The 27,940-nt window shown below is 35.7% G+C and overlaps 3 protein-coding genes across 3 annotated transcripts in view; 2 read left to right on the top strand and 1 right to left on the bottom strand.

Annotated features, from left to right (window-relative positions):
• LOC113394492 (probable RNA methyltransferase CG11342) overlaps positions 1–27,940 on the top strand; it is a 212,952-nt gene that overhangs the window by 81,026 nt on the left and 103,986 nt on the right. The gene's annotated exons all lie outside the window — the stretch shown is intronic.
• Positions 1,413–27,122, top strand: LOC113394478 (multiple epidermal growth factor-like domains protein 8). Its single transcript, XM_064220695.1, has 23 exons — positions 1,413–1,893; positions 1,970–2,161; positions 2,234–2,460; positions 3,009–3,200; positions 5,798–5,897; positions 6,427–6,872; positions 7,412–7,576; positions 7,651–7,787; positions 8,365–8,598; positions 10,971–11,107; positions 11,259–11,481; positions 12,640–13,178; positions 13,248–15,969; positions 16,049–16,483; positions 16,561–16,725; positions 16,812–17,416; positions 17,508–17,756; positions 18,101–18,390; positions 18,542–18,789; positions 19,076–19,734; positions 20,438–20,586; positions 23,525–23,632; positions 23,675–27,122. The coding sequence occupies exons 1-23, from the start codon at positions 1,723–1,725 to the stop codon at positions 23,694–23,696; spliced, it is 8,415 nt and encodes a 2,804-aa protein (XP_064076765.1). The 5' UTR covers positions 1,413–1,722; the 3' UTR covers positions 23,697–27,122.
• Positions 27,112–27,889, bottom strand: LOC113394497 (enhancer of yellow 2 transcription factor-like). The gene is made up of 2 exons (XM_026631828.2): positions 27,675–27,889; positions 27,112–27,437 (listed from the first exon to the last, which is right to left on the bottom strand). Exons 1-2 carry the CDS (start codon positions 27,731–27,733, stop codon positions 27,215–27,217), a joined length of 282 nt encoding a protein of 93 aa, XP_026487613.1. The 5' UTR covers positions 27,734–27,889; the 3' UTR covers positions 27,112–27,214.

Here is a 27,940-nt window from a genome sequence, read left to right as displayed (position 1 = left end):
AAAATATAACACTAACGCAAGGACATAAAATTCAGATTCTATGTCTATAGTCTATTTATGAAAAAAAAATCGTCGAAATAGATATTAAAATAATCAGCTGCCTCACTGTAATATACAAATTATTTTAGCACATACATACAATATATACACTATGCAGTTCAGTTTGTAAATTTAATTATAATATTAATTAAATAACATAAAAGCTTAAATATCATTAAAACCTTTTTTAACTGTTCTGTGAATGAAAATCTGCTCATAATCGGGTCTCTACATTTTTAATACGAATTAAATTGGTACGAAGTCTATAAAATCATTTTTTTACTTATCACTGAACTGTATATTTCAGAAATCAATACATAAATATTACATTTTACAAAATAACCCGGGTAATATTAAAATAATTCTTTACCAGCCAACCATAAGCAAGGCGGAAAATATTAAATGTACGACGATAATTTAAATAAAATTGTCGACTAAAATAAGTTTGACTTAATAAAATACGTACATCTAAACAAACAAATACAACACAAATCATACAAATAATTATGTAACAATATATATGAAATACAAACTATGTGAAATACAATTCTAGTCACATAGTAAGCAAGAAGAATAGTAAGTTTTTACTTCCGTAAGAAATTTAAATAAATTTGTGTAATATAACCAGAAACTTTTGGTGTTGTTGGAACGCTAATTATGTATAATAAAGTGCGAAAAGTATAAAATGATTAATAATCATCCTAATTTGCAAATCTGGCGTAGGCATATCTCATAACAATTTCTTATAATCATTGACATAGACACTGATACGAATTTGTAATAGCTATTGCTTTATAATGCAAACTTATATGAATTTTTCTTTTTTATATTAATGTCTATTTTTTTGTTTGCCTTAATATGCATCTAATTGAATAACAGTATCTCGAAGTAAAGATATAATCTCGATATAATCATGATATTGTAAATCTCGTAAAATGGATACAAATCACCCATTTTTTGCTATAATCTCTAATGTACTTTCGATTAAGTTACTTATATCAGAATATGTACTTACAAGCTTTTTTGTTTATACTTAATATCTCCAATTTCTTTTAATAATTTAATAGAACTTAAAAAACAAATTGTTACTGACTGTAAAATTTAATTTGAAAATTGTTTTTGTTCGTATTCGGAATTATTTTATTTTAACTAGCCAATGCCATCTAGTATCAGTACACGATACTCACGTTAATACATTGTTTTTTTAAGAGCTTAAAAAATAAATAAATATAAGCAATATTTAAATATTTAAAAATAATATTATTTTGATTTTTTTAGATATTTGTTCTTTAATTTTTCTTTTTAAATGATATTAGGAACTCTAATGGAGTTCATTTGTCTTTAACCACAGATAAGACTTTATGATAAATAAATCTGAGTTGAAATGTCAAAAATGCTGTGATGGATTTGATTGTTTGTTTGTGGAAAACTCGTTAGAAAGTATTAAAATGTCATTAATATTAGAATTGTAAACATTTTTTTAGCTAGAAAGCAATATCTTTTTCATCAGCCAAAACATTTTCAAGATATAGTGGCAATATCCATATCCTATAGTAGTTAGCCTTGAAGTAGGTGTCATATAAATGAGTGTTGTTTATTTAACATTTTAGTGATATTAGTCGTAATTTCATGATTATATGGCTCTGATGTTCGATTTATGTTTTGCGACAAATTGGAAGAGGCATGTTTTACCCACGTATTCGGAAGAAAAGTGCAAGTTTAGTAGTTCTCAGCTGGACATGCCTAGCTGTATTATGCGCTGCCTCTACAGCACCTTGCGACAAATCTCGTAGGGTTTTCACAGAACCAAGCGGAATTATTACTGATGGCCCCAGTAACTCCAACTACACGCAAGTAGGTTTACGTTAAAAAATAAATATTGGTATATTGTAATGTAACAATTTAAATATTCGTTTTAATTTTATTTTAGGATTCACATTGCGAATGGCTTATTAAAGCTGCAAATAAAAGTCAGTACATTACATTAAGCTTCCTTCGTATGGGAACGGAATGTTCATATGACTATGTATTTGTGTATGATGGTGATTCGTTTGATGCTCCACTATTAGGAAGTTTCAGTGGGAAAACAGAGCCACAAAATGTAACCGCTTCAAGTGGATATGTAAGTTTTAGTATAACAGAGTATATAGCATTCACTATTTTTGGATAAGTAACAGGTGTCTTTTGATTGTAGATGTTAATATTACTGTATAGTGATACAAACTATGTGCTAGATGGATTCAGGGCTACATATGCTATTCACAACTGTCCCAACAACTGTACTGGGCGAGGCTTGTGTATGTCCAATAAGTGCTTTTGTGTGGGTACCTGGGGTGGGCCTGATTGCAGTGTAGAACTTTGTCCTAGTGGATGCTCTGGAAATGGGCAGTGTAAAGGTGACAGGTGTCATTGTAAAAAAGGGTGAGTTTTCATTGTGTTTCTATAAAGGTCAAATATAATATATGATTAATGATAAGGTCATATTATATTATAAAACTTGTCATGGTTAAAAAGACATCATAATTATCGAATAATAAGACCTTGATTAAATCAACCTATGTCTTAAATTAAAAATTATTTTATATTTCATTAGTAATTTAATCTAAACAATTCATTATAAAGATATTATGCAGACTAAATAAAGACCAAGGAGAAAATATATTATTGCAATAATTGTAACCATTTTACTGATTTTAAGAAGTGGTTTATTAAAATTATAATTATATTAGATTTATCTAGGATAGAATAATTATGTGATCCTTGATGACGAGTTTAATATCCAATCCAACACAACAGTTTTACATGTTTCATTATATTGAGGACATGCGTCATTTAAAACAGGTCAACAAGCCTTAGTTCTTTAACAGGATATTTGAAAAACTATGTTAACATTTATGTCCTATGACATATATTCAATGTGAAGCCTATAATTATACATGTATGGATTAGTAATTGGTAATTTATTTCAGATATTCTGGTGAATCATGTTCCTTGAAACATGCTGATAAAGAAGGTAATAGCTGGCATTGGATATCTCACACTGAAAGTGGCATGACAAAGAGAGCGGCCCACTCTGCTGTGTATGTTAACCAAACGGACTCTCTATATGTGTTTGGAGGATATGATCTGAATAGAGTTTTAAGCTTATTAGAGATTTACAAGTAAGTTCTTACTAAAATTTTATAATATTTACAGAGGTTGCTTGTTTTTTTTGTATTGTTTGACCTTGCGATCACTATTACCATTTACATATGTAACGTTAAAATTGGGTGGTGGGTTATTGACGATTAAATTTAAATAAAAAAAAAAAAAAAAAATTCTTTGAGGCAAAAAAAAAATCGGTTGAGTTGGAAAACTTTTTAAACTAAACAAATCCTCAAAAGAAAGTGCTCCGCAAGTCAGAAAAAATATTTTAATATTACAAATAGATTTAAAAAAATATTTTATTAAAAAAAAAATGAAGTATTTTTTTTATAATATTCTAAATTTAATTGTTAACATAATCGGGCGCCAGGATGTTTACATCCGTTTAAATTAAGCTTAAACAAATATTTACTAAATATAAAAAAAATTTTTTAAAGTTCAACCAAAATATTTGATTACATGTCAAGATTCAACTTCAGGTAAAATTATTCAAAATTGACAACTAAGTTACTTAAAGTAAAGTTACATACAAGTCAAGTTTATCAACTGGATTAAACCAAATGTCTAAATAATTTTAAATTAATTTAAACAGTAAATTCAAATAGTGAAAAAAAAAATTGTTTAAATAAAGTTTGAATAAGGTTTGAATGCCAAATTTTTTATAAATGTAAATAAATTTCTAATTAAATCTCGCGCGGTTAAGGTTAAGTTTCGGCGAAAATAAATATGTAAAAATTACATACCGAGATCCAGTAACATAAATTAGTGTGATAAAGTTTTACTTCCTTAAAAGTTCCCAAAAATCCATCTTCATCAAGTAAACTTCAAATTATAAGTTTCCCAGAAGTAAACTTCTATTTAAATCTTCAAACTATCTAATCGAAGATAATGTCAAAGAAAATTATTCTCGAAAATTATTCAGGATAATCATCCCAGAAAATGACTGAAGAGATTAATCCATGAAATAATTGAAGAAAATAAGCGACGAAAAATATCGTAGAAAAATAACTTTGAAAAATAACTGTAAAAGGAGAAATAATTCTGATTAGAATCTATTACAAATTTCGAAATCCTATATCTTTTACTTTAATATTCCAAACAACTTACCCGGTCAAAAATAACCGGGATTTATTTTTAACAAATAACAAAATGCATCGTGGGAAATATTCTAAAAATTCCCTGTAGAGAACCACAATCGTTGTTACGACACAGTACAATTAGAATAAATTCAAATTTTGAAGAAAGATTCAAAACTTACCACGAGGCGACAAATATCGGAATTAATTTTAACAATCATGGATTTATTTTCAATTCTTCAAAATAGAACTCAAAGTTTAAAACTTAAAACAAAATAAAAGTTATAAAAACTTCGAAAATAAATTAGCGTCACATTTTGACTCAAAAAGCGGAAGGAAAGTGAAGCTTTAGACAAATGTCAAAGATCATCTCAAAGATAATATAAAGATAATAAATCTCAATTAGTGCGGAATGCATAATGCATAAAAACTGCGTTTAATTTCAAATGTCAAATAAATTAAAATTACCGCTAATGCGGTAATTTTAAATTATGCGTAAACATAATCTTAGAAATTGTTGTCAAAGTCAATTGACAGATGACATCCTAAAATAATAATTTTGTTGAATTTACTTTAAAAGAATGCAAACATGTAACGTGCGCCAAAATTACGGTACACATAGGATTGAATATAGATTTTTTTTTATATTTAAAGATGCATTCTAATATTTTTCGCATAAGTATTATCAAAAATTATATTTTTGGAGTTATATTGATTGGTTATTATTTTAAATCAATTTTGTGGGAATTTTAAAGTGCGACCTTTAGTATGAATTCGGTCACGTTCGAATACGAATTTCCACCAGCGTCCTTTCTGATCATTTTATTTTGGTTGCTTTGAAATAAATTCCTAGTTTTTATACATTTTCGGAAAGCTAATTAAACGATTATGTTTTTAAAATAATTATACATATTTGAGGGAAAAAAATTAAAAAATATATTGAAATAATATCGTTTTCCGTCTCGCATTTTTAAATTTGGACCGATAATTATTGTTCAAATATTGAAAAATATCCAGTGTTTAATCGTTTTTATAAATCAGAAGAAAAAAGTAGATTTTAATCGAAACTTTTTTTTAATAAATTTTTGAAGTTGCAATTTTGACTTATTTTGAAAAAATCTAAAAAACGTGATAACTCAAAAATGGTTCACTTTTGCATCATGAATATGGGGGTTAAAATTATCGCAAATAGTCACCCCTATCAGCTCCTAACGGGAATACGTCGAATTACCAATAACCCTGTATATACATGAATAGCTTTATCAACAAAATATCTAATCATGTATCTCTCGTTGCTTTATAATGTATAAATGGATGTACTTGTGTCTATTTTGTTGACTATCAGTTTTTCAATCATTTTAAATGCCTATACAAGGCATATCATTTATGTAAATAAAACAATACAATGTAAATAAAATGTAAATAAAAAACATAACACAATACAACAACAGTACTATTATTTATTTTGTATATAAAGCCTTTAATACAATTATCACAATAGTAAACTTCCTTGTACATGAAATATCCTTGGTTCACAGATTTTCTACTAGTCAATGGTATGACGAAAACGGAAAAGTATTAAGACGTTATCCTACCAATGAAGAAATTGATAAATCCTTATTAACTTTATTTACCAAGGTGAGTAGCTTTTTTATCTATGAACATAGCTGTAAGGGCTAGATATTCACTTTTAGATGTCTTACTCATTTGTTTTTAGGGTTCCTTATCGAAAGGGTATAATTACTAAGACTCCGCTGACCGTCTGTCACCTTGTCACCAGGTTGTATCTCATGAACCTTGATAGTTAGACACTTCAAATTTTTACAGATGATCTATTTCTATTGTCGCTATTCAACAAATACTAAGTGCGGCTCCCATACAACAGACATGATTTTTTTGCCGTTTTTATAGATAATACCGAAACTTTCATGCGCGAGTCCGAGACACGGTGTGTAACAATGCCAAATTTACAGACTCAGGGTTGTTAACTTTTGTGTAAGAAATAACCAATATCTTTTCTAGCCAGACTTGGGATAGTATCTATTCAACGAAACGAAATTAAGGATTCTACAAATAACGAACCATATTTTTTATGCATGCATATGTATCATATAAAAGCAACAACCAATATGCTGGTTATTGGTGACCCATATAACTGTTATTTCAGGGCAACATCGATGGCAGTTGGCAGATTGGAAATCGGAGTTCACTTTTTAATTTGCTATTAACTTCATTTTCGAACCATGACAAAACCACATTACCTCTTATGTATACGCCCACATCGACCCCATACTCTGAAAGCTATTTACAATTTACCGATCGTCCCGAATTTCTTAGTTTGAATATCAAATCTAATTATACCAAGCCCGAACCGAGGTACGGGCACTCTGCATGTGCTTGCAAAAATGGTTTTATATTGTATGGTGGGAAGCTATCAGACGGTAGTCTCTCTTCGGAGCTGTGGTATTATGACGCAGTGGCCAATATGTGGACGCTTAGAGCAGCGAACTCCACATTCAGCCCGCCCGGCTTGACGCGTCACACCTTAACCGCCGTCAAGGATGAATTGTATCTTTTCGGTGGAAGTACAGTTGACGGCGAATTCTCGTCTAGGTTAGTTTATTTAAAATACTATTATGTAAAGCTGTTAGTGTATATTTGCACGTCACTACTAATCTTAATAAATAAGGCAACTATTTTGATGAAACTAAACATATTTTGGGAATGTCTTTATTTTATACAAAATTAAAGTTATAATTTAATTTTGAATGACAAAGTTACTCTCAACTGTCCGTCTATTTTGTTATGTAATAAAATGACTGAACCGATTTTGATGAAATTCGAAGATACATTAAACCCTAAAGAATTACATAAAGTTTTTTTTTTTGTATATTTTTTTATTTTGTGAATCCTATTGCGTCATAAATGTTACGACATATAGCGCTTAGGACGACTAGTGTGCATCGTAAACAAACCAATTAGATTTATTTGCAAGGACAGTCTAGAAAATACTTTGTAAATAAATTCCGTCAACATAAAAACGTCAAAGAATTCAATCTGTAATTGTTATTGTAAATTGAAATTGTAACAAAAAAAGGTTATTATGTATTTATAACAAAAAAAAAAACGATCTAATTATATATATTTTTCAGCCTTTACAAAATAAAACTGAGTGATAATGGTAATGAAACATGGGAGAAAGTTCAAGTTCGAGGTGGTAAGGAGCTGGACGTGCGCGTGGTCGCTCACACCGCGGTCTACCACCAGCACTCCAACTCTATCCTGGTGTACGGCGGTGTAGTCGCGAGCGTCGCTCGGTACGTATGCGTGACGTCATTAGTTTTATTAAATAATTGATTAACTCTAAGGTGTTTTTTTCTTTTCCTTAAAGGTTTTCCAAACTCTCTGATCGAATGTTCGCTTTTGACCTAGACTACAAGCATTGGAGCGAAATCCACTATCCACGGGCTCATTTGCGCGATACCTACGTTCCGCGCGAGCGAGCTTTCCACACTGCGACGGTCATCGGTAATTACTAACCGCTTTTATTTAACAAGCCTATTTAGTATTAACGAAGTGCAATTTGTGTGCGTGACTCGACGGAATCTGGTCAAACTAGTATCAATTTGGTTATGTGAGACAGTCATGATGAGTCATTTATATCAGTATTACCTTTTTCGATCCTAGAAAACGATCGCTTTATATTATGCTTAACCCTTTAATGTTCAACGGAGGCAAATATCACTTCTAAATATTATGGGATGTAATTAAATTGAAAAATCAACTTTATCCACGGAGGGTTATATAAGCAGTTTTGATCGTCAATTATCAAGTTTAAATTGAATGCAATATAGAAGCTACTTTTTTGATTTTTATGTTAATGTGTTTAGTTGGTGGTCCGGCTTCGTGCAAGCCCGCCAAACAGCGACAATTAGTATTGTAGTGTTCCGGTTTCAAGAGGGCGTTTATTCACGATATTTCGATTTGGTTTAGAATCATTTAAAAAATATTTATTACTTTCTTAGATTTTAAATTTGTATTTGACTCAGATCTATGGTTACTATACAACAAAATTTCACACATGGCAACATTTGACTTATTTCAGGGAACTATTTGATTGTGTTCGGTGGATACTCTCACCGTCATAACAGAGAAGAAATCTGCTACGATGGACAAATGTATCTCTACCACCTCGGATGTCATTCCTGGATACCGTTGGACGTTCTCGGCAAGACTCGCAAGTTTTATCCTAAAAAGCAAGGAGTATTCGCACACGCCGCTACGCTCAAGCCACCCTCTACTTTGTTAATTGCCGGCGGTTATCATGGCAATGTGAATGGTAGGTACCTTATAAAAACTTTTTGGTGAAATATATTGAATTAGGCTATTTTAATATATATTAATTGCGATCATAAGAACTGTAATATATAGCTATAAATATATAAGATACAAGAATGCCTGTTTCGTACGTCAGATTGGTAAACTTTTTTAGTTACTGCTCTTTTTCCTATCTTTAAAAAAGGCCGACTAATAACCCCGTTTGGATAATTACCAGCCAATCATTACATGTTCTGCAGATAAATAGCATAGTATTGGTGCGTTTTGGTCTGAAGGGCGAGTGACTAAGAGTAGCGTTAGCATAACATCTGAATTACCGAGGTAACTGGCGCGTTCGTTGACGATGTAAGAGATTGTTAATATTCTCCTCGCACCAATGACTATGGCGGTAGTTACTCTTTACCAGGACCCTTTTGTCGGTCTGCCTATCATAATCAAAATCAAAATATACATTATTCAAGTAGGATTTTACAAGCACTTTTGAGTCGACATTTAACAAACTATACTAAGTGAAGCTACCACCGGTTCGGAAGGCAGATTCTACCGAGATGAACCGACAAGAAACTCAGTAGTTACTCTTTCGCAACATTTAAAAATACAAAGTCATGTTAGTTAAATACAATTATATATGTATGTTATATATCGTGCCTGGAAGTTAACAAGTATTTATATTTGAAAAGATAATTCAGGCAGTCATTGAAATTAGCGCGTTTAGCTATGCAAACTTCGACATCGTAATACACATAAACATTTATTTTTTTACGTAACTAAAACTCATTAAACGATTTATGTAGGTACATTAAACGTAACATAAAATTAACATAACAACATTGACATGAGAGATACAAACTAACGCTATAAAATACAAATGTTATATTTACTTATAGGTATAGTAGCTGTTACCCGCGGCTTTGCCCGCGTAGAATATGAATATATTTACAAATTAACTTAAAATATTACCTCTTTGTATACCACATTGGTGTGAATTTCAGCCCTTAGGTTAGAATATCCAGAAACGCTTAAATGCGAATCAACTCATTTTTAATTGGTAGCCCAAAAATAAAATTTCATTCTTCTAAGTTCAAAATGACGGACTTCCAGACTATCCTATATACGAAATGTCAACCCAATTTCTCTCCTTAGGCCTAAAATATCCAAAAACGCTGAAATGCGAATCAACTCCTTTTTAATCAGTATCCCAAAAATAAAGTTTCATGTTTCTAACCTAAAAAATTACGGACTTCCATACAAACGTTCACCCTATTTCACCCCTTTAGGGGTAGAATTTCGTGGGTGTCATGATATGTTAGTTTATAAGTGTACAGTCTAAAATATAAGTTTTATGCTTCTAGTTCTAAAAATGACAATACTTTCAACAACTGACAACCTTTCAACCCCCTTTTCAACCCCTTAAAACATAGCCTATGACCTTTCTCAGGCTCTAGACTATTTGTGTATCAAATTTCATTTAAATCGGTCCAGACAGACAGAGTTACTTTCGCATTTCTAATATTAGTATGGATTTGTGCTATAAATATTGGATTAGTTACCATAAATTAATTTCAGAATATCTTAGTATATTTCTATACTGTATAACAATAAAGCTGAAGAGTTTGTTTGTTTTTTTTTTTAATTTAATCTATGGAATTATCAGTTACATTTGAAAGTCATATTCTTGAGAAAGATTATTTAACATCACGTTACAGCCTGCGTAAATCATATGTATAAATAATTTAAAAAAAGTATTAGAAGATTTCTAAGACAATATTAGTATGATTTATCATAGATAGAGTGAACTGTGTGAAATTAGCTTTACTATATATTAGGCTCAAAATTAGCTATTTAAAGCTAATTCCACACTAGCGACAAGACAGAACGTCATACTTATATAAACTGGTGTTTTTAAAGTGAACAATAATGTTTGATCTTAAACTAACAGATAAATTTTATATTACATATAAAATAAAAAGTTATTATTAATATTACAATATTAATAAAATGAGACTGACTCAATGTTATGAATTAGGGATAGAACACATGTGTGCGACCAAATAAAGCGGACGTGAGATGCCACTACAAAAAACTCTGTCTCTTTACAAGCTTTAGTTTAACAACTGTGTGACGGTACCTTTACAGATGATGCCGAGTATTGCTCACTTCCGCTGTTTTGATTATGCAGGTGTGTTCCACCCTTTAAAGTAATTATAGAATGTTACGCAAGAATATTTTATATTTAAGAGTCATTCAATTTGTATGTTAATTAGTTCTTTGTTCTCAGATGATGTATAGGGTTTTTGTAAAATAAATAATCTTGGAAATATAGCTTTGGTAAAGGTTTTTATTTATCGTTATAATATACATAAATATTTTCAGGTGATCTCCTAGCGTATGTCGTGCCAAGTTGGCACGCCGGTATTATCGACAAGGATCCAGAGTCTGCGTGCCCGAGACATCGTACGCAGCCCGAATGTCTCGCTGATCCCGAGTGCGGGTGGTGTTCAGCTGATGATGTAAATAATTTCTTACATGGCATTTATATAAAATCAATTTCAGTGTATAAAGTAGTCTATAAATGTTTTTCAAAGTACTTGACATGATTTTAGAAAATACAAAAGCATTTTTTTGTATAATTTTTATTTACTAATTTTATATATTTTTTAGATTTGCTATGGAAGAACAATAGGATCGAATTGTACCACTAATTTACAATCAATACGATGCGGTGGCATCTGTCCAGCTCTTGGTGACTGTCATTCGTGCCTCATCCACGGTCCCGCCTTAGGAAAAAATAGTTCTCGCACGCCACTTATTTCCGTTAGCACTAAGTTAGGCTTGTATCAATGCAGTTGGTGTGTTCAAAATGCTCGATGTCACCATAAAGACGGTGAGTTTATGAGTTTTTTATATCGATAACATAATATTACACCAGGAAATATATATGGTTTTGTGGAATTGTTGTCAAGTTTTCGTCGACTTTACGGATTGGCCTCTGCCTCTCCGCTTTGCCATGTAGGTCACACCACCAGACATTGCTGAGCGGTGTCCCTGATTTCCACAGGTATGCCAAACCAAATGTGACTTTTTATAACCATGGTGAACCTCTTCCTTCGGTTCGGAGTATGGTACCTGTAACTTATCGGTCCAGAAATCAAGGCGCTTGAAGTGCTTTTAGAGATCCCAGTGATTGTTTAGGGTTAGGCTATAGTATTTCACGTGTTAAGCTATTTAGTCGTTTGCGACAAGCAACGTGGATATGGATTCGCGTTATTCGGAAGTTTTGTCATCCCTATTACAACGTGAGACGTTACGTTACGCCTTTAGGCATATATATTTTTGCGACGATAATGGGCACTGAATCATCGGAAAAAGCACATCGATTACTCTCCTCAGTAGATTCGATTTTAAGGTCTCCGTCAAGGAAGATATCCACGAACTGAGTTTGCCAAGTAGCGTTCGGTATAGACGCATAAACGGATTCCTTTTGTGACCTACGAGGAGCTTTCTCTGTCGTAGACCGAGCTCCAAACATTTTTAGTTATTAGAATATATATATGTGAATATGATAGGATATGCATATTTAACATAATATTTCTTATTAGAATATATGTCTATATTTTTATTTGTTTTAACAAATAATAAAAATAGTCAAAAAGTGTAAAAAAGTAGTACAAGAAACATTTAATTTAATCGAAATATTAAAAAAAATCGAACTTAAATAAAACCAAGGTCGATGGTCCTACAGCTTAAATGTCATTAGTTCTAGCATAGCAGTTAATAATCCTATGAATGAATAGTTCGGAAAGGCAAGGTTTTAAGTATTTTGGCCTTAAGTTATTGATCCGATAGTATTTATAACAATAACTTCAATAATTATATATTATATAGGATGTAGTAAATGCCGTCACAGGCACATTGTATGTATAGTCAAACAATTTAAAATCACGAAAACCTTTTTATTATTTCCACCGATAAATATTGAAACACTAAATATTTAGTACTATGTATTGAGATAAAATATCTTAAATTTGACTGCTTATTTCAGATAACTACGGTGTCTGTGGAGAAGATACACCTTCTGAAAATCCAGGCTGGTGGGGTACGACCGGTACAGAAGTGACAACTCCAGATGAATGCAAAATATTAGATAAACGACCAGGCCTTACATTTCTTAGATATCAGCAGCCTGCGGATTGGAATCATCCGGATGGTGTTTCTGTTGTGAATGCGACGACTGTCGATTGGGGTACAGGAGGGGGCAGTAATCACATATTCATCGGATCTAGTGAAGCAAGGCTACGAGGCTGGCTACATATACCACAGTACTGGAACGGCACAGGAGAAACATTACACATGTGCGCCGGATACTCCAACTTGTCACTCAACCTCGGAGAGAGCACGGAATCCGTTGCTAATTTGACAGCTCAACCTTCCGCTTGTTCCCCAATAGACTGGCCAACTCTGCAGCCCGGCCGTCTCGCAATAGATATGCACGCCAATGACTCACTACATACAGGCCTTTATCCGTCCCATCATCACGCCAAAATGGAATTACAACACAATAAATCTCAAGAAAGCGCTAAGGTACGATTAGTATCTATCATTATATTTTAGATTAAAAAATCAGTACTAATTTGTTCTTTTTATTTCAAGGCTTTCACATTTGAGTTTCTGGAGCCCTACTCGAACGGTCAGTGCTCAAATTACGACAATTGCCTGCTCTGTCTCTCGGATGCGGCATGCGGGTGGTGCGAGCTGACGAATCGCTGCGAGCAAAGAAACGTCGACGAGACGCAGACGTGCGCCGTCGACGGCGAATGGAGGTACCTGACTCTGCTGCCCGCCGCGTGCCCCAACTGCTCCAACTACATCAGCTGCGAGCGCTGCGTGTCGGGGAACTACTGCGAGTGGTGGGCGGACGAGGCGCGGTGCGCACGGCGCGGGCGCGCCGGCGGCGCCGTGGTGGACGCGTCGGAGTGCCCCGCGCCCTGCCGCATGCGCCTCGACTGCGAGCACTGCCTCGACGAGCGCGGCCGCTGCGTCTGGTGCGAGGCCACGCGGCAGTGCTTCAGCTTCAGCGTCTACACGAGCGAGTATCAGTTCGGCTTGTGTCGCGAGTGGCTCGATCGCGCTTCGACGCCGGCCGACGAAGCGACTAGGAAGTCCGGTCAGTGCAAATCGTGTCAGTCTCACGTGCATTGTTCGACTTGCTTGCGCAGTATGGGTTGCGGCTGGTGTCATTCCCACGAGAATCCGATTAATGGTATGTGTACGGAGGGTGATTTTACCCGTTCGCACGTGGATTGCGCTTCCCTACTGAATGTGACTTCGACGGACGCGGGGTGGGCGTACGCACAGTGTCCGGACGTGGATGAGTGTGGGCTGAGACTACACGATTGTCACGAAAATGCCGTGTGTAACAACACGCACGGGTCGTATACTTGCAAATGTAAACAGGGATATATAGGAGATGGGAAAAAAAGTTGCATGCGAACTTGTTATAATAACTGTATTCACGGATATTGTCTGGGTGCTCCACAGTACAAATGTCACTGTGATTTGGGTTGGACGGGAGCCGATTGTTCGATTAACTGTGGATGTCACAATCACTCGACATGCAGAACGGGTGTAGGTCGATGTGATGAATGTCAAGACTGGACCGAAGGTGAATTTTGTGAATCATGTAAGCCCGGTAGCCACGGCAATGCGACTGCTGGACAAGGATGTCGACGTTGTGATTGTAACGATCATGGTGACGAGACCCGGGGTGTTTGTGACGTGGCTACAGGTGAATGTATTTGTAAAGATAACACCGAGGGTCAAAATTGTGAACGTTGTAAACCCAAATTTTATGGAGATCCCCGCCACGGAGGCAGATGCTATTATCAATGTGAGCCCAGAGGAATGTTAAATGCTTCGCAAACTGAAGGCATTGGTTCCTATAAAATCGATCCAGATATAAAAAGTTTAGGACCCGCCAAGGAATGTCTATGGATTATATCAGCTGAAAATGTAAAAGATGCCATTATACAATTTACAGTAAACTCGTCAACGTTCAATGTGCCATGCGACCAAAATGCAGTGTACGTGTATGATGGTTTGGGCGGTGTGCCAGATTTAAGTAACAATCAACAAAGTCAACTTTTGGGTGTTTTTTGTAATGGGGCCTCTTCAGGTGTCGTAGAAGCTCGAAGTGGTAATTTAACGGTTCATTATAAACAGAGCCAACCTGAGCAAGGATTTGAGGGCGTTTACAATGTTTTGGCCTGCGATGGATATTGTTCTTGGCCCAGAATATGTAAAAACAGGCATTGTATTTGCAGAGAAGGCTTCGGTGGATATGAATGCAATGTAGAAATATGTCGTAACAACTGTAGTATACATAGTAAAGGTGGAGTGTGTGACACTAGCTATGGACGATGTCTTTGTAACGAGGGGTATGGGGGCGATGATTGCTCTCTTAAACTGGATAAATCACAACTTGTATTCACGGAACTTTTCAATTCGGATTTTCTCTCAGACGGCTTAGATCATTTGAGGAAAACCCTACCCAGATTTGGACACAGTCTAGTAGCAGATAGACGAGGTTTATGGATGTTTGGAGGCTACTCGCTTTCGCATGGACCTTTAAATGATATAAGATTTTATGATACAAAAAATAACACTTGGATGCAAGTAAACGTAGACGCTACACCTGATCCAAAAATGCCTGAAGGTCGATACTTCCACGCAGCTGAAATCTACCATTCCAAACAAAATATCTATATTTTTGGTGGCCTCAGTCTACAAGAAAAAAGTGGTCAAAACAAAACATTAAGAGATTTTTGGCAGTTTAGTTTAAAGGAGCGTCGATGGAGTCAAATCAAAAGTAAAGAAGAATCTCCTCCACCACTTGCTGGACATACATTAACACTGCAAAAATATCAGGATTACGAAAGTCTCGTCCTGATTGGCGGTTTTTCCTTAGAAGAAGGATTTATGACAGATATGTGGGAATTCGATTTGGATAATGACAAATGGATAAAATTGAGTTGTGGTGGATCCAAACCAGTCGGATTAATTGGCCATAGTACGGTTTATCATGCCCCTTCTCAAAGTCTATATGTTTTCGGAGGAATACTGTACATGTATAATGGAACTATAATATCAAATAAACTATTTTCGTTCCATTACCCATCAAAAAACTGGAGTGAATTACCAACGTTTCCAAGTTTAAACGGCCACGACAACTTACCAAGAGCAACGTATTTACATTCAGCTGTTACAACAAATGATTATATGATCGTATTTGGTGGACGAACGATTCCGGATAAAAGAACAAATAAACTGATTGCTTATATTTACAGTTGTAACCAATGGGTTAAGCTTTCCAAAGGTTTGTATTCCTATAAAGATGTAAATCAAGTACCTGCTTTTTTACTAAATTATGTTTAACTCATAATTTATTTTTACAGGTCCAAGTGTCCTCGATCATCCACCACCACGAACGATAGCACATGCTATGGCTATAGACATGGAGTCAGAAAGTGATTGGAATATTTATATCGTAGGGGGCTGGACTGGAAGTGCCAACTGTCAAGTTACTCGTGTTACCCTGCCCGATGATTTATGTTCGTTATGGAGCGCTAGTAAAATTGAGTGTAGAAGTCACATGGGCTGCAGTTTCTGTAGCACGGGAGATTATAAAAAATGCTATTCTGTAGATAAACCGGGATGTGAGGGTGGTGATAGAATTTCCACTAACGCGGGCGCAGCTTGTGATGCGGATTTAGTGGCAAGACGCCCGTGTGAAAATTTTACTTCATGCGTGTCTTGTTTGGCTGCTTGGCCATTGTATCCGGAAGAAAAACCGGCTTGTCGGTGGTGCGAAACGTGTGCTGCAGGAATTGGTATGAATTTATTTCTTGATACAAGTTTTGCTAGAAATCTATATAATTTAGTAACTAATTTTTATTATATTATTCAGGTGAATGCGTGCCAACAGACGAATCTTGTATAAGTATAAAATGTAATGCTGGAACCACATATATCAGTGATTCAGCTCAGTGTCCAGAACTAAGATGTGTAGCACCAGACTGTGACAAATGTGTCTCGAATCAATGTTCTTGGACACGGCTAGCGAATCGAGGAGGTGGGTGTGCTCTTTCGTATAATTGAAATTAGTGAATTAAAAAAAAGAAAAAATTGTGTTTTACGTTCTCTATTTTTATGTTTTAGCGCAAATAACAAGAATAACAAACGATCCATTAGAGCTTTATAACTGGACTTGCGCTATAATAGAAGAACCAGGACGCGCGAGTTTACGTGCACTCTCACCGAAACTAGTACATTCGTATTTTGGAGTTACTAAAGAAGATTGTCCTAGTCGATGTCACCTGTACGACGATTGTCAGTCCTGTCTCAATTCAGAAGGAGCGGAAGGTGGCTCTTCCGAATGCCACTGGGCAAGCTATCTCGGCACTTGTATTTCCCCATCGTATCAGCCGTTGTATTGCGCGGGCGGCGTATGTGGATTAGTTTTAACCAAAGCAGATAAAAATAAATGTCCAGCGCCTTGTGGTACTTTCGAACAATGTACCGAATGTCTCCATCATTCTCATTGTGGCTGGTGTGCACTGGAAGGAGCGAACGGGGAGGGCGTCTGTACTGAGGGATCCATCGAATCTCCATTGGAATATTCGTCTCGAACGACTTGCGCCGCCGTATACTCTAACGTCCACCAAACAAACGAGACGAACGATACGTTTTCCTGGCATTACACTCGCTGTCCACCTGAAAATGAATGTGAAAATAATCACCATCAATGTAAAGCAGAATCCGAGGTGAGTCGATTTATTCAGAAGTTCGGTTTTTATGCCTCAAAATCGTGCAAAAAGGAATCAAATTAACACATATCGCTTGTCGCTTTTGCAGGTATGCCGCGACTTGCCGACGGGCTACGAGTGCCAGTGCGGCGCGGGACACAAGCGTGTGGGCGGCGTGTGCGCAGCCGTGTGCTCGCAGGGCTGCGTGCGCGGTCTGTGTGTGCAACCCGACCGCTGTCGCTGCGACTTCGGATACGTGGGCGCAAACTGCACTATACAGTGTCAGTGCAACGGACACTCGCACTGCGAGGGTCCTGATAAGCTGGACGTCTGTACGGAGTGCCACAATAATACTATGGTTAGTTAGTATGATTTTTGTTTTGAGTAGTGATTTATTAGGGACATTAAGGACTTTGATAAAATTTCGATTAAATATTAGATTCAATCCAAGTTTGTGGAAATTAAATTAGCTGTACCGCTGGCACTGTATTATAATTATTATTTACTTCGAAACATTTTATACAGGAACGATACTAGCAAACTTCTGTTTAATTTTATTATTTGTGTAGGCAAATATATAAGACGTTTTATACTTCTGAGTAAAATATGTATTTATTGGTCTTTGCATAGACGTATTTTTTGTACATAAATTTTAATTTTGCTTCAGATAATACATTTTACAGTATAATTGTTTTGCCACAGGGTAGCCAATGTGAAAAATGTAAGCCGAATTTCGTAGGCGATCCTACGGACAACGGTCAGTGTATCCCGTGCTCAGTTTTCTGTCACGGTCACACCTTAGTATGTACGAACGACGCCGACGTATCGCTTGTACGGGACATAAACAGCGCCGATTTGGAAGAGTATTACCGGGAAGGAGCGGCCAAGGCGCGATGCGTGCGCTGCGCGAACAACACCGACGGACCTCGCTGCGAACGTTGTATCGAAGGATACTTCAGGGGATCAGAAGATTTTCGAGATCCGTGTCGACCGTGCGTATCTAAATTTTGCTTGTGATTTATACATTTTATATATCTGGTTAACTCGTTACAGCGTAAATATAATACCATATTTATCTTAAAATTTAACTTTAAAAATTAAATTATCGTGTAAGTATAATATTTTTGTCACCATTCATTTCAGATGCGAGTGTCACGGCCACGGGGACACGTGCGACCCGGTGACGGGCGAGAAGTGCAATTGCGGCAACAACACGGAGAGCGACGCGACGTGCCAGACCGCCAGCTCCAGTAAAAACTCTGCGCAAGAGTGCTGGCGCTACCAGTGCGTCAAATGTCGCGACCTCTACATGGGAGACCCGCGCAACGGACACCAGTGCTACAAGACTATTAATATTGAGAACAAGCTATGCTTCGACGGAAAATCTATAGGTGGGTGACTCTGGCTAATTAGCTGGTAACGTTTCGGTTAGTTTGTTGCTTTACGTCAGGGTTGCCTTTTTAAGGGAAAAAGGATTTCGTCGCTGGCGATGTTTGGTATGTAGCGCGCAAGCAAGAGCCATGCTATCTACTCTTTGCGCGTTTAAGAAGTGATTTAAAAGTTATAAAAGTTATAAATAAGATTTAAAAGTTTAAATTATAATATTATTTGTTACCTGTGAGCATGAATTACCATGACCTTGAATAATATTACTTTAATCGAAAATTTCCATTACAGATGAGTGCAAAATCAAACCTCGTCCACTGTATCCGGGTCAGACGGTCTTCGTAGCTGTCAATCCCAGATATATGAACGTCGATATACGTGTTATAGTTGATGTCACTCAAGGCGCGGTGGATTTGTACATGAGCCCTAATGATAGTTCCTTCGTGGTTTCGGTAAATTCGAGTACAGGGGCTCATGCGGTAGACCTGGATCCGACTTATTACAAACACGAACCGTTCCGGAAAATGCCATCTTTCGACGATCATGTACCGGAAAAACCTGGAAAAACTACTTGGTACTACGACAAAACAGAATATTCTCTTGCCGATTTCACAGCTAAAGATCTCGCTACGTATGTGACTGTAGATAAGAGGAATGTGTTACTTCGCGTCAAGAATCTACGTAACCGCCTCGTTCTGACTTTACCACAGAACGTCCACGATTTGACGCATACGAAGTTTTACATTATTATTCGAGCGACACACTTCGAAGATGGCTTAGCGAGTTTCGGTGTAACCTTCTTTCGCCAGGATCAACTGCATATAGATCTGTTTGTCTTCTTCTCGGTATTTTTCTCCTGCTTTTTCCTTTTCTTGGCGGCGTGTGTCGTGGCATGGAAGGCAAAACAAGCTGCCGATGTTCGTAGAGCAAGAAGAAGACACGTCGTAGAGGTGAGTTCTTACCTACTGTGTGTAATTGCGTATGATTTTACGCAATATTTTTTTAATTTTTTAACATCTTTATCAATAATTAAAATAAAATAAAAATTTAAAGTTCGGCCCGTGGTCGAAGTTCAAACTCAGGGCTGTCAGAGCGCACGTTATTCTGCTTTATTTTTATTTTCGTTTGACATTTCTATTTAATATTGTCGATTAACATGAGCAAAAATAATAATTAAATAAAAATAGTTTACTATTCCAACAGTGTGTATGAATGATAATAGTACAAATAAAACAAATAATTGAAAAAGCAACAAAGGATAGGCATAACAAATTATTGAAAACAAAAATAATAATAAAAAAACAAAAATTTTAGAGTAAGTAATTTGTAAACAATAGTTTATTAGCGTAACATTTTTCATGATAATATGTCAATAAAACTTGGCGATGTTCAAATGGTTCAATTGCATTTCTAAAACGATTATTTAACTCACCCAACGGTATATAACCCAACAGTATAGTACTGGTGATGTTATTGTAGTTTATATTTAAAAAAATATGTTAGAAAAATATATATTAGTTTTGATCGATTTCTGAAATCTATTAACTTAATAATTCTGTTATCAAAAAAAAAAAAAACAATGTACATTGTATCTTCATAAGCAATAAGACATCGTAAAGTAATTGTTGATTAATTTCGTTGCTCGCTCGTCAGATGCTGCACATGGCGAAGCGGCCTTTCGCGGCGGTGCGCGTGGTGCTGAACGGCGGCGCGTGGGGCCGCCGCCGCCGCGCCGAGCTCCGCCCCGTCGCCATCGAGCCCACCGCCGACGGCCGCGCCGCCGTCACCTCGCTGCTCGTCAGGTGAGGCGCCGCAAAGAGCGATATCATCACTCGCACGTATCATTGAACTAGAAATATATAATAAAACGTTATTTAAGGTAACGTCCCACAGTTCACTCTACTAATCGAAGGGCAAATGTATGGTATTATTTGTCGTTTACTATGGCAAGCACTCCAAACAGGGCTTATTGACTATGCGCACCACGAGGAGATAAATGGTCGCTTCTACTTGATCTTGACTTTATGTCATTAATGAAAACTTGCTGGACTCTTTGACTTAAATATGAAGCAATGAGATCAAGAGCTTTACCTTTAATACCGTAGTATTTGAGCTTATACAGAAGCGTCTCGTGTTCTACACAATCAAATGCTTTAGACAAATCACAGAATACTCCAATAGCATTCTGTGATTTTTCCCAAGCGTCGTAAATATGTTTAAGAAGTGCTATTCCCGCATCAGTTGTCGAGCCACCTCTTGTAAAACCGAAGTCATCTTCGATCCCCCTATGGGCTCGTCGGACCACTGTCTCGTTCGGAGTACAGTGCCTACTCATGACTACTGGTACTCATGACCTCGTTTCGTGGGCTGCCGCCGCGTGTGGCACTACAAGTCAGCAAACTGGGATGGGATGCGGTCCTTCTTTGCATCCTACCCATGGGGGCAGGTTTGTTTCTCGCCGGATGATGTGAGCGTTGTTGCTGACTGTTGTTGGCGATGTGGTACTTCAGGGTATGGAACTGTTCATTCCATATTCTGCGGTGCCCATTGGTGGCAAATCCCAGCCCTGGTTTGGTCGTTTCTGCAAAACGGCCGCACGCCGAAAATGGGAACGTTATCATGACTGGGCTAAGGCATCGGCGTCTCGTGATGTAAAGACCAACGCATTTAGAAAAGAATATAATTCTGCACCTAGGTCCTTCAAAAACCTGATTGCTAAGGCGAAGACGGAGTACATTGGCAGAATTGGCGAGAGACTGGTGTGCCTCCCTTCAGGAATACGTGCGTTCTGGTCTCTCGCTAAGGCTGAACAAATTCTCTAAAATTTCTGTCAGCCTTCCTATACAAGGACGGTGAGTCATTGGCCTATACCGCGAAGGAGAAAGCTGATCTTTTAGGCTCTCTCTTCGCGTCGAATTCGACTCTGGATGACCGATGAAAGTCACCACCAACAATCCCGCGGTGTGATACCACGATGTCGGAGGTTAAATTCCCGCAAAGTGCAGTTCCTAAAGCACTTCTTTCCTTGGACATTCATAAGACTCCAATCGTGCTACGGACATGTGCTCCCGAGTTGGCACCGGTCTTAACGCGTCTTTTCTGCCAAACCTACGCATTAGGCGTCGTCCTGAACTCCTGGAAGACTGCTTTGGTGCATCCTATCCCTAAAAAGGGCAACCGCTCAGATCCGTCCAATTACAGGCATATAGTCATCACCTCCTTGTTCTCCAAGGTAATGGAGTCCATTATAAACTGCCAGCGGTATCTAGATGAGTACCAGCTGATCAGTGACCGCCAGTACGGTTTCCGTCGGGGTCGCTCAGCCGGTGATCTTCTAGTTTACCTGACTCATATATGGGCGGAAGCAGTTGAGAGCAAAGGGGAGGCAGTAGCAGCCAGTCTGGACATAGCGAAGGCCTTCGTTCGCGTGTGGTACAAAGCGCTTCTTCCGAAGCTTCCTTCCTATGAGCTTCCCGGGAAATTATGCAATTGGATTATCAGTTTTTTGGCAGATCGGAGCATCAAGGTCGTTGTCGACGGTGCATGCTCCGACTTAAAATTCGTCAATGCTGCGTTCTATTACCCACTCTGTTTCTTCTGCATATCAATAACTTGTTGCAAATCAGGAACAGTCACTGCTATGCAGACGACAGTACCGTAGACACCTCATACACCGGCCGTGCTAATATTTCTCGGGAAAACGTCGAAGAAAACCGGAACAAACTTGTGTCTGAAATCGAGTCTTCGTTAAACAAAGTCTCGAACTGGGGCCGGCTAAACCAAGTCCATTTCAACCCCAAAAAGACGCAAGTTTGCGCGTTCACCGCCAAAAACCACCATTCGTCGTATCTCCACGATTTGAGAACATTCCGATAGCTGTGGCGGTTATCGGAATCTACTTGGTGTTGATATTTCGAGCCTCGTTCAGTTCCGCGGTCAATTTAAAGGCAAAGCCAAATTGGCATCAAAAAAGCTCGGTGCGCTCAGCAAGGCAAGACAGTATTTCACGTCGGCCCATCGCCTAAGACTATACAAGGCGCAAATTCGGCCGCACATGGAGTACTGCTCTCACTTCTGTGTGGGTGCTCCCCAGTACCAGCTCCTTCCATTTGATCGTATCTAACGTAGAGCAGCTAGAATTATCGACGATCAAGTCCTTTCTGATCTACTCGATCCTTTGGCTTTGCGTAGAGATGTTGGATCACTCTGCATCTTCTACCGAATTTTCCACGGGGAATGTTCCGAGGAAATGTTTAGATTAATTCCGGCTACTCAATTTCACCCTCGGACATCTCGTCAAAATTCTAAGTTTCACCCGCATCGATGTCCGAAAATCTACAACAGCACGATTTTTAAGTCATTTTCTGACTCGCACAACTACTCTGTGGAACCAGCATTCGCCGGCGGTTTTTCCGAACCGAAACGACTTGGGAACCTTCAAGAAAAGAGCGTACTCTTTCCTTAAAGGCCGGCAACGCAACTGCAAGCCCCCCGGTGTTGCAGATGTCCGTGGGCGGTGGTAGTCACTTTCCATCAGGTGAGACTCCTGCTCGTTTGCCACCTATGAAATAAAAAAAATACATCGAATAGGGTGTTTTGTAGAGCCGACAAAAACTATTCTAATAAAAAAATAATCCAATGATATTGATCTATTATAAAAATATAATAAATACAATATTTCGAATCATCGCTGACACTGGAGGACTCAGGGCAACTAATTAGTTCGATCTCCCTCGGCAGGCTGCCGGGCGGCGGGCGCGCGCCGGTGCGCATGGCGCTGGCGTCGGCGCTGGTGCTGGTGTCACGCGGGCCGCCGCCGCGCATGCGCCCGCGCCCGCGCCGCGCACTCTCCTAGCCCGCGCGGTGCCAGCACGCCGCACCACTCGCAACACCTACTCGCCGGACCGACTAATTTTTTTCTGAATATTTTCTCATTAGGGTTTTTGTCTAATTCTACTTTGTAGGTAGCACGGTGGTAACTAATATAATAGTATATGAGTCTCGCTAATCGAGATCTGGATAGACGATAAGATTCGAGTCGGGATTGTTATTTATTCACTCGAATCGTCTCGGTGTGGATAGGTGGAGGTAATTAGGGAATGTGATGTGTGTGTTTAAATAAGTAGTTCTCGATCTGAATCTATAAAGTTCCACCAGACCGAACTAGCTATTGGATTTTTAGCACATATTAACATATAACGCAATAATATATAGAATTTATCCGAGTCCTGAGAGTATATATAAGAATAGTTTTTGTTAAAGGTTATTATTATAAATAAGTTTCGTTATTGGTATTTTAGTTATAAAGTAAGAATGATAGTTGAGTTAAAAGATTGTTTACAATTGCAATAAGATCTGCTACAAAACCTTTATTTTTATTAGGAGAAAAGGTAATTAATGAAATTTAAAAAAATATGCGTATTTTACAACGTATACTTTTTCTTCATTTTAGGTATCTACTATTTAAAATAGTTGTATTTGTAAATATGCCATATTGATTCGAAGAGAGCCAAAGGAATCAAAATTTAGCGTGAATTGAGCGCGGGTTGTAATTGGCCAATAGTCGCCGAAGCTGTTGTGTTATTCATTTCGAAATTTTATTATGTGATGTTGAATGATAGTTACGTTATGGCTTGTTATTTCTAAATGTTTTAAGCAGCTAATCGTCCCTATGAATTTTATTTAGATAAATAGAGATATATTGTATTAAAGCTAATTTTAATTGTATTTTCTTGATAATGCAAGCTTATAAGTCAAACACTCTTTTCTAAGTCTTACTAATGAATCTCTTTTTGATAGGAATGTATTTCTAATCAAATACATAATATAATCTTCAATTATAATTAGTTGCCACTTCATAATATTCCTCGGTGAACTCGCTCTGAGAATATTGTGAGTGTTCAAATTTATAAATAATATTATCTATTTTATTTATTATTAATAAAATCATTCAGAGGACCATCCAATGGCAATGTTACCCATTTCATATGAACTATTGTTTCTTGTTGTCGTATTTAATTGTATTTATTTTATATTTTTTAAATAATATTAATATGTATTAAGTCATTTACTAATTTGCTCAATTTATTTAAAATCTAAATTTATAAAAAATCACTACTCATATTTCTATGTTTTGTGTTTAAATTTATTTGGTAAAATAATTATTTATTACACAAACATTTTTGGTCCTCTTTTGTGATTTTAAATTATGAAATCGTAAATGTTTTATTTTTTATTTTTAGCAATCATTTTGTACCTTTTATTGCACTTGATGACGATTTTTTGATTATTATACGAATTTTAATAAATATGCTCAAGAATTGCAAGCCGTTGCTAATTACGTGTAATACATTGATTGTATATTTTAATTAAAAAATGACAATCTTAAATCGATTCGTTCGAAAATCTTTCAGAAATTTTAATATTTTATTAAATTAATATTTATATAATTATTCGTGGCAAAACATGCATTGCATGTAGCTCCTAAATATGAATTGCTCATTGGTAATCGGCAGTATTGTGGAAATTAATAATCAATTAGTCGGTGTATAAGTAGAATCATGTTATGGTTTAATTTAAGGTAAAATATAACTATTAGGCATAATTATATAAGAGAGTACTGATATTGTTATTAATATTTGAGTAAGATATGTGTGATCAAATATTATACCCATAATGGTATAAAAAGTCCATAAAACATTCCTTTGTATATCCCTGTACATACAGTTTAAATAAGGATATAAAATATATATATATTGAGTGTAAATCGGGCATCTAAAAGCTTTAAGGATGTTATTCTAGGAAAATTGATTGCTCATTATTTCATTATACATTTTTTTATATACTATTTAATGCATTTATTTATTATAAACTTGCGATTGGTAATTAATCTTTTCTTTTATATTAGAATGAATTAGTTAATGTGATTATTGTCCTGTGATTCAGGTATAAAAAATATATTATAAGAATGAAAATTGTTTATGAATACTGCATTGATCTCTGTTGCTGACATGTTAAATGTCAGTACAGTTTGCATAATAATTAACTATCACAATATATTTACATGCTTTAAACTTGTATAAAATATGAAATGTATTTTATTCAAGAGAGTATTTTTCGTAATAAAATATATCACAAGTGTCATATATCTAAGACATTAATTGAATCTTTGTATAAATAGTTACTATCTAGTGAAGTTCTTACCAAAGGGAAATTGTTGTCAAATGATATAAAATTATATCCATAGATGAAAAATACTTAAACACAATGATAACAGGACCCTCCTATAAGTTTATTTTCATCAAAAAATATTATTTTCATTTATAAATGTATTTTTGAATAATGGTATCTATATCTCGAAAGGCCTTTTTTACTATGAAATTAGACCTAAAATTATCGTGTCTATGGCACAAAAACTTTCGAATTATATGTTTTCATAATGCCCCACCTTTTATAATAAATACTAAAAAGTAGACATCATTTATGTTTACGTATTACCATGTAGATTAATGACAATTGTTCAGCTGATTATATATGGCATATAGTAAATACTGCATAAAATAATATGTGTTAATACTATCAACACAACATTTATGCAACTTTAAATCACAGAGATTATTGATTAGGTATTTATATTGCCCAAAGTATTTGATGTGAAATTATAGTAGGTAAATTATTAATAAACATTTCAATTGTAATTGGAAGTTAATAATTACGTCATATATATATATACACAGTGAGTCAGTACAGAAGACACATGAAAATAGTGATATAATCTATATGAAACCATAAGTAATTTCTTGTCCAGAATTGTCTTACTAACAAGAGGAATAATCTCAAAATATAAACATATCTTATGTTTTGTTCTTGAATATAGAAATATATTTTTTATGTAATGGTTGGTTCTGATTTTGATTGTTACAAGACTTTTTTTCGTGTAGCTAATCATAGCAACTATTATCTTTTATAACTTTTTCTATTCCTTAATAACTATGTATAATATAAACCTGTATATATCATTATTATTGCAAATAATGCACAAGGATACATCAGTTTAACATTATGTTCAATTTACATAGTAAAATTGTTTTGTTTTTTTTTAAATTTAATGATGATGTTGTCATGTATAAATAAACATTAAAATATATTTATTGCCATTTTTACCTACTTGTACAGTAATTAAAATTTGTTATTCCATTTCCATGACAATCCCAACTTAATCAATCCATAACATGTCAGATACAATTGTATCTTTAATAGTATATAATGGCAGTATTGTTTGTGTGTATGTAAGCAATATGTATTTTGGTTAAAATAAAAATATACTGTTGGTTGTAAACTTATAATTTTATTATATTTTTTATAGTGATTATTTTATTAAATGAAAAATTAAATACAAGGCATACATTTATAAAGCTTAAAAATAATATATTATTGATCTTTCTGTGTTAGAAGGTGAGTCTTAAGTTTTAGCAATAGTTCCTTTTTTACAGAGTCTGGGACGAGAGCTCTAGCTTGAGGAGTTACTCTTGTCAGTAACAAATCAAATGTGACATTGTTGCCCTCATTTTCTTTAACTACTTCTCGGCACAGCATTCTTACTTGATCCCTCCAACCACATTCAATTAAACGACGTCTCAGTAGTTCTTTGAACCTATAAATGTACATTATTCAACAGTAGGTATTCAAACATAAAATAATACACAATATAACTATATATTCTAATTAACATGAAACACTTTTAATACTACATAATGTTTGTCAAGTAACTTATGGCATATATAAAGAAAATTATAATTTTTCACATAAATATTTCATTAGTACTTGTAGTCTTTTAAATGTTAATGTTATTAAATATAAAGTTATTGAAGACATAACAGTGACGTTTTACCTTTCCCGGTCTCCGCTAAGTATTAAGCGTTGGTGAGCAATAGTACTGTTTACAGTCATATTTACTTTTAATGTTGACAGACCTCAACAGAACTAATTTTGTTGATATAATTTTACCCCGAAATATAACTAGAAAATTATTTTTATTTAACATTCATACTCTAAAGCTTCATTTACAGTTACTGTCAAACAAACAACAAATGCCTGAGTAGCCGTCAAAATGACAGCTGAGAACTGACAATATGTTTTTTTTGCTATTTAAAGGAA

The sequence above is a fragment of the Vanessa tameamea genome, chromosome 4 (genome assembly GCF_037043105.1).
Source record: "Vanessa tameamea isolate UH-Manoa-2023 chromosome 4, ilVanTame1 primary haplotype, whole genome shotgun sequence".
NCBI classification, from domain to species: domain Eukaryota; kingdom Metazoa; phylum Arthropoda; class Insecta; order Lepidoptera; family Nymphalidae; genus Vanessa; species Vanessa tameamea.
This window is presented reverse-complemented; position numbering and strand designations above follow the sequence as displayed.

What these genes read in the sequence shown, in the direction of transcription:
- LOC113394478 (XM_064220695.1), top strand. Translation starts at nt 1,723, where the DNA reads ATGTTTTACCCACGTATTCGGAAGAAAAGTGCAAGTTTAGTAGTTCTC. An exon ending in GACGGCGAATTCTCGTCTAG is followed by an intron (nt 6,873 to 7,411) that starts GTTAGTTTATTT and finishes TATATTTTTCAG; the next exon opens with CCTTTACAAAATAAAACTGA. An exon ending in TCGATGTCACCATAAAGACG is followed by an intron (nt 11,482 to 12,639) that starts GTGAGTTTATGA and finishes TGCTTATTTCAG; the next exon opens with ATAACTACGGTGTCTGTGGA.
- LOC113394497 (XM_026631828.2), bottom strand. Translation starts at nt 27,733, where the DNA reads ATGACTGTAAACAGTACTATTGCTCACCAACGCTTAATACTTAGCGGA. An exon ending in CTTAGCGGAGACCGGGAAAG is followed by an intron (nt 27,438 to 27,674) that starts GTAAAACGTCAC and finishes GTACATTTATAG; the next exon opens with GTTCAAAGAACTACTGAGAC.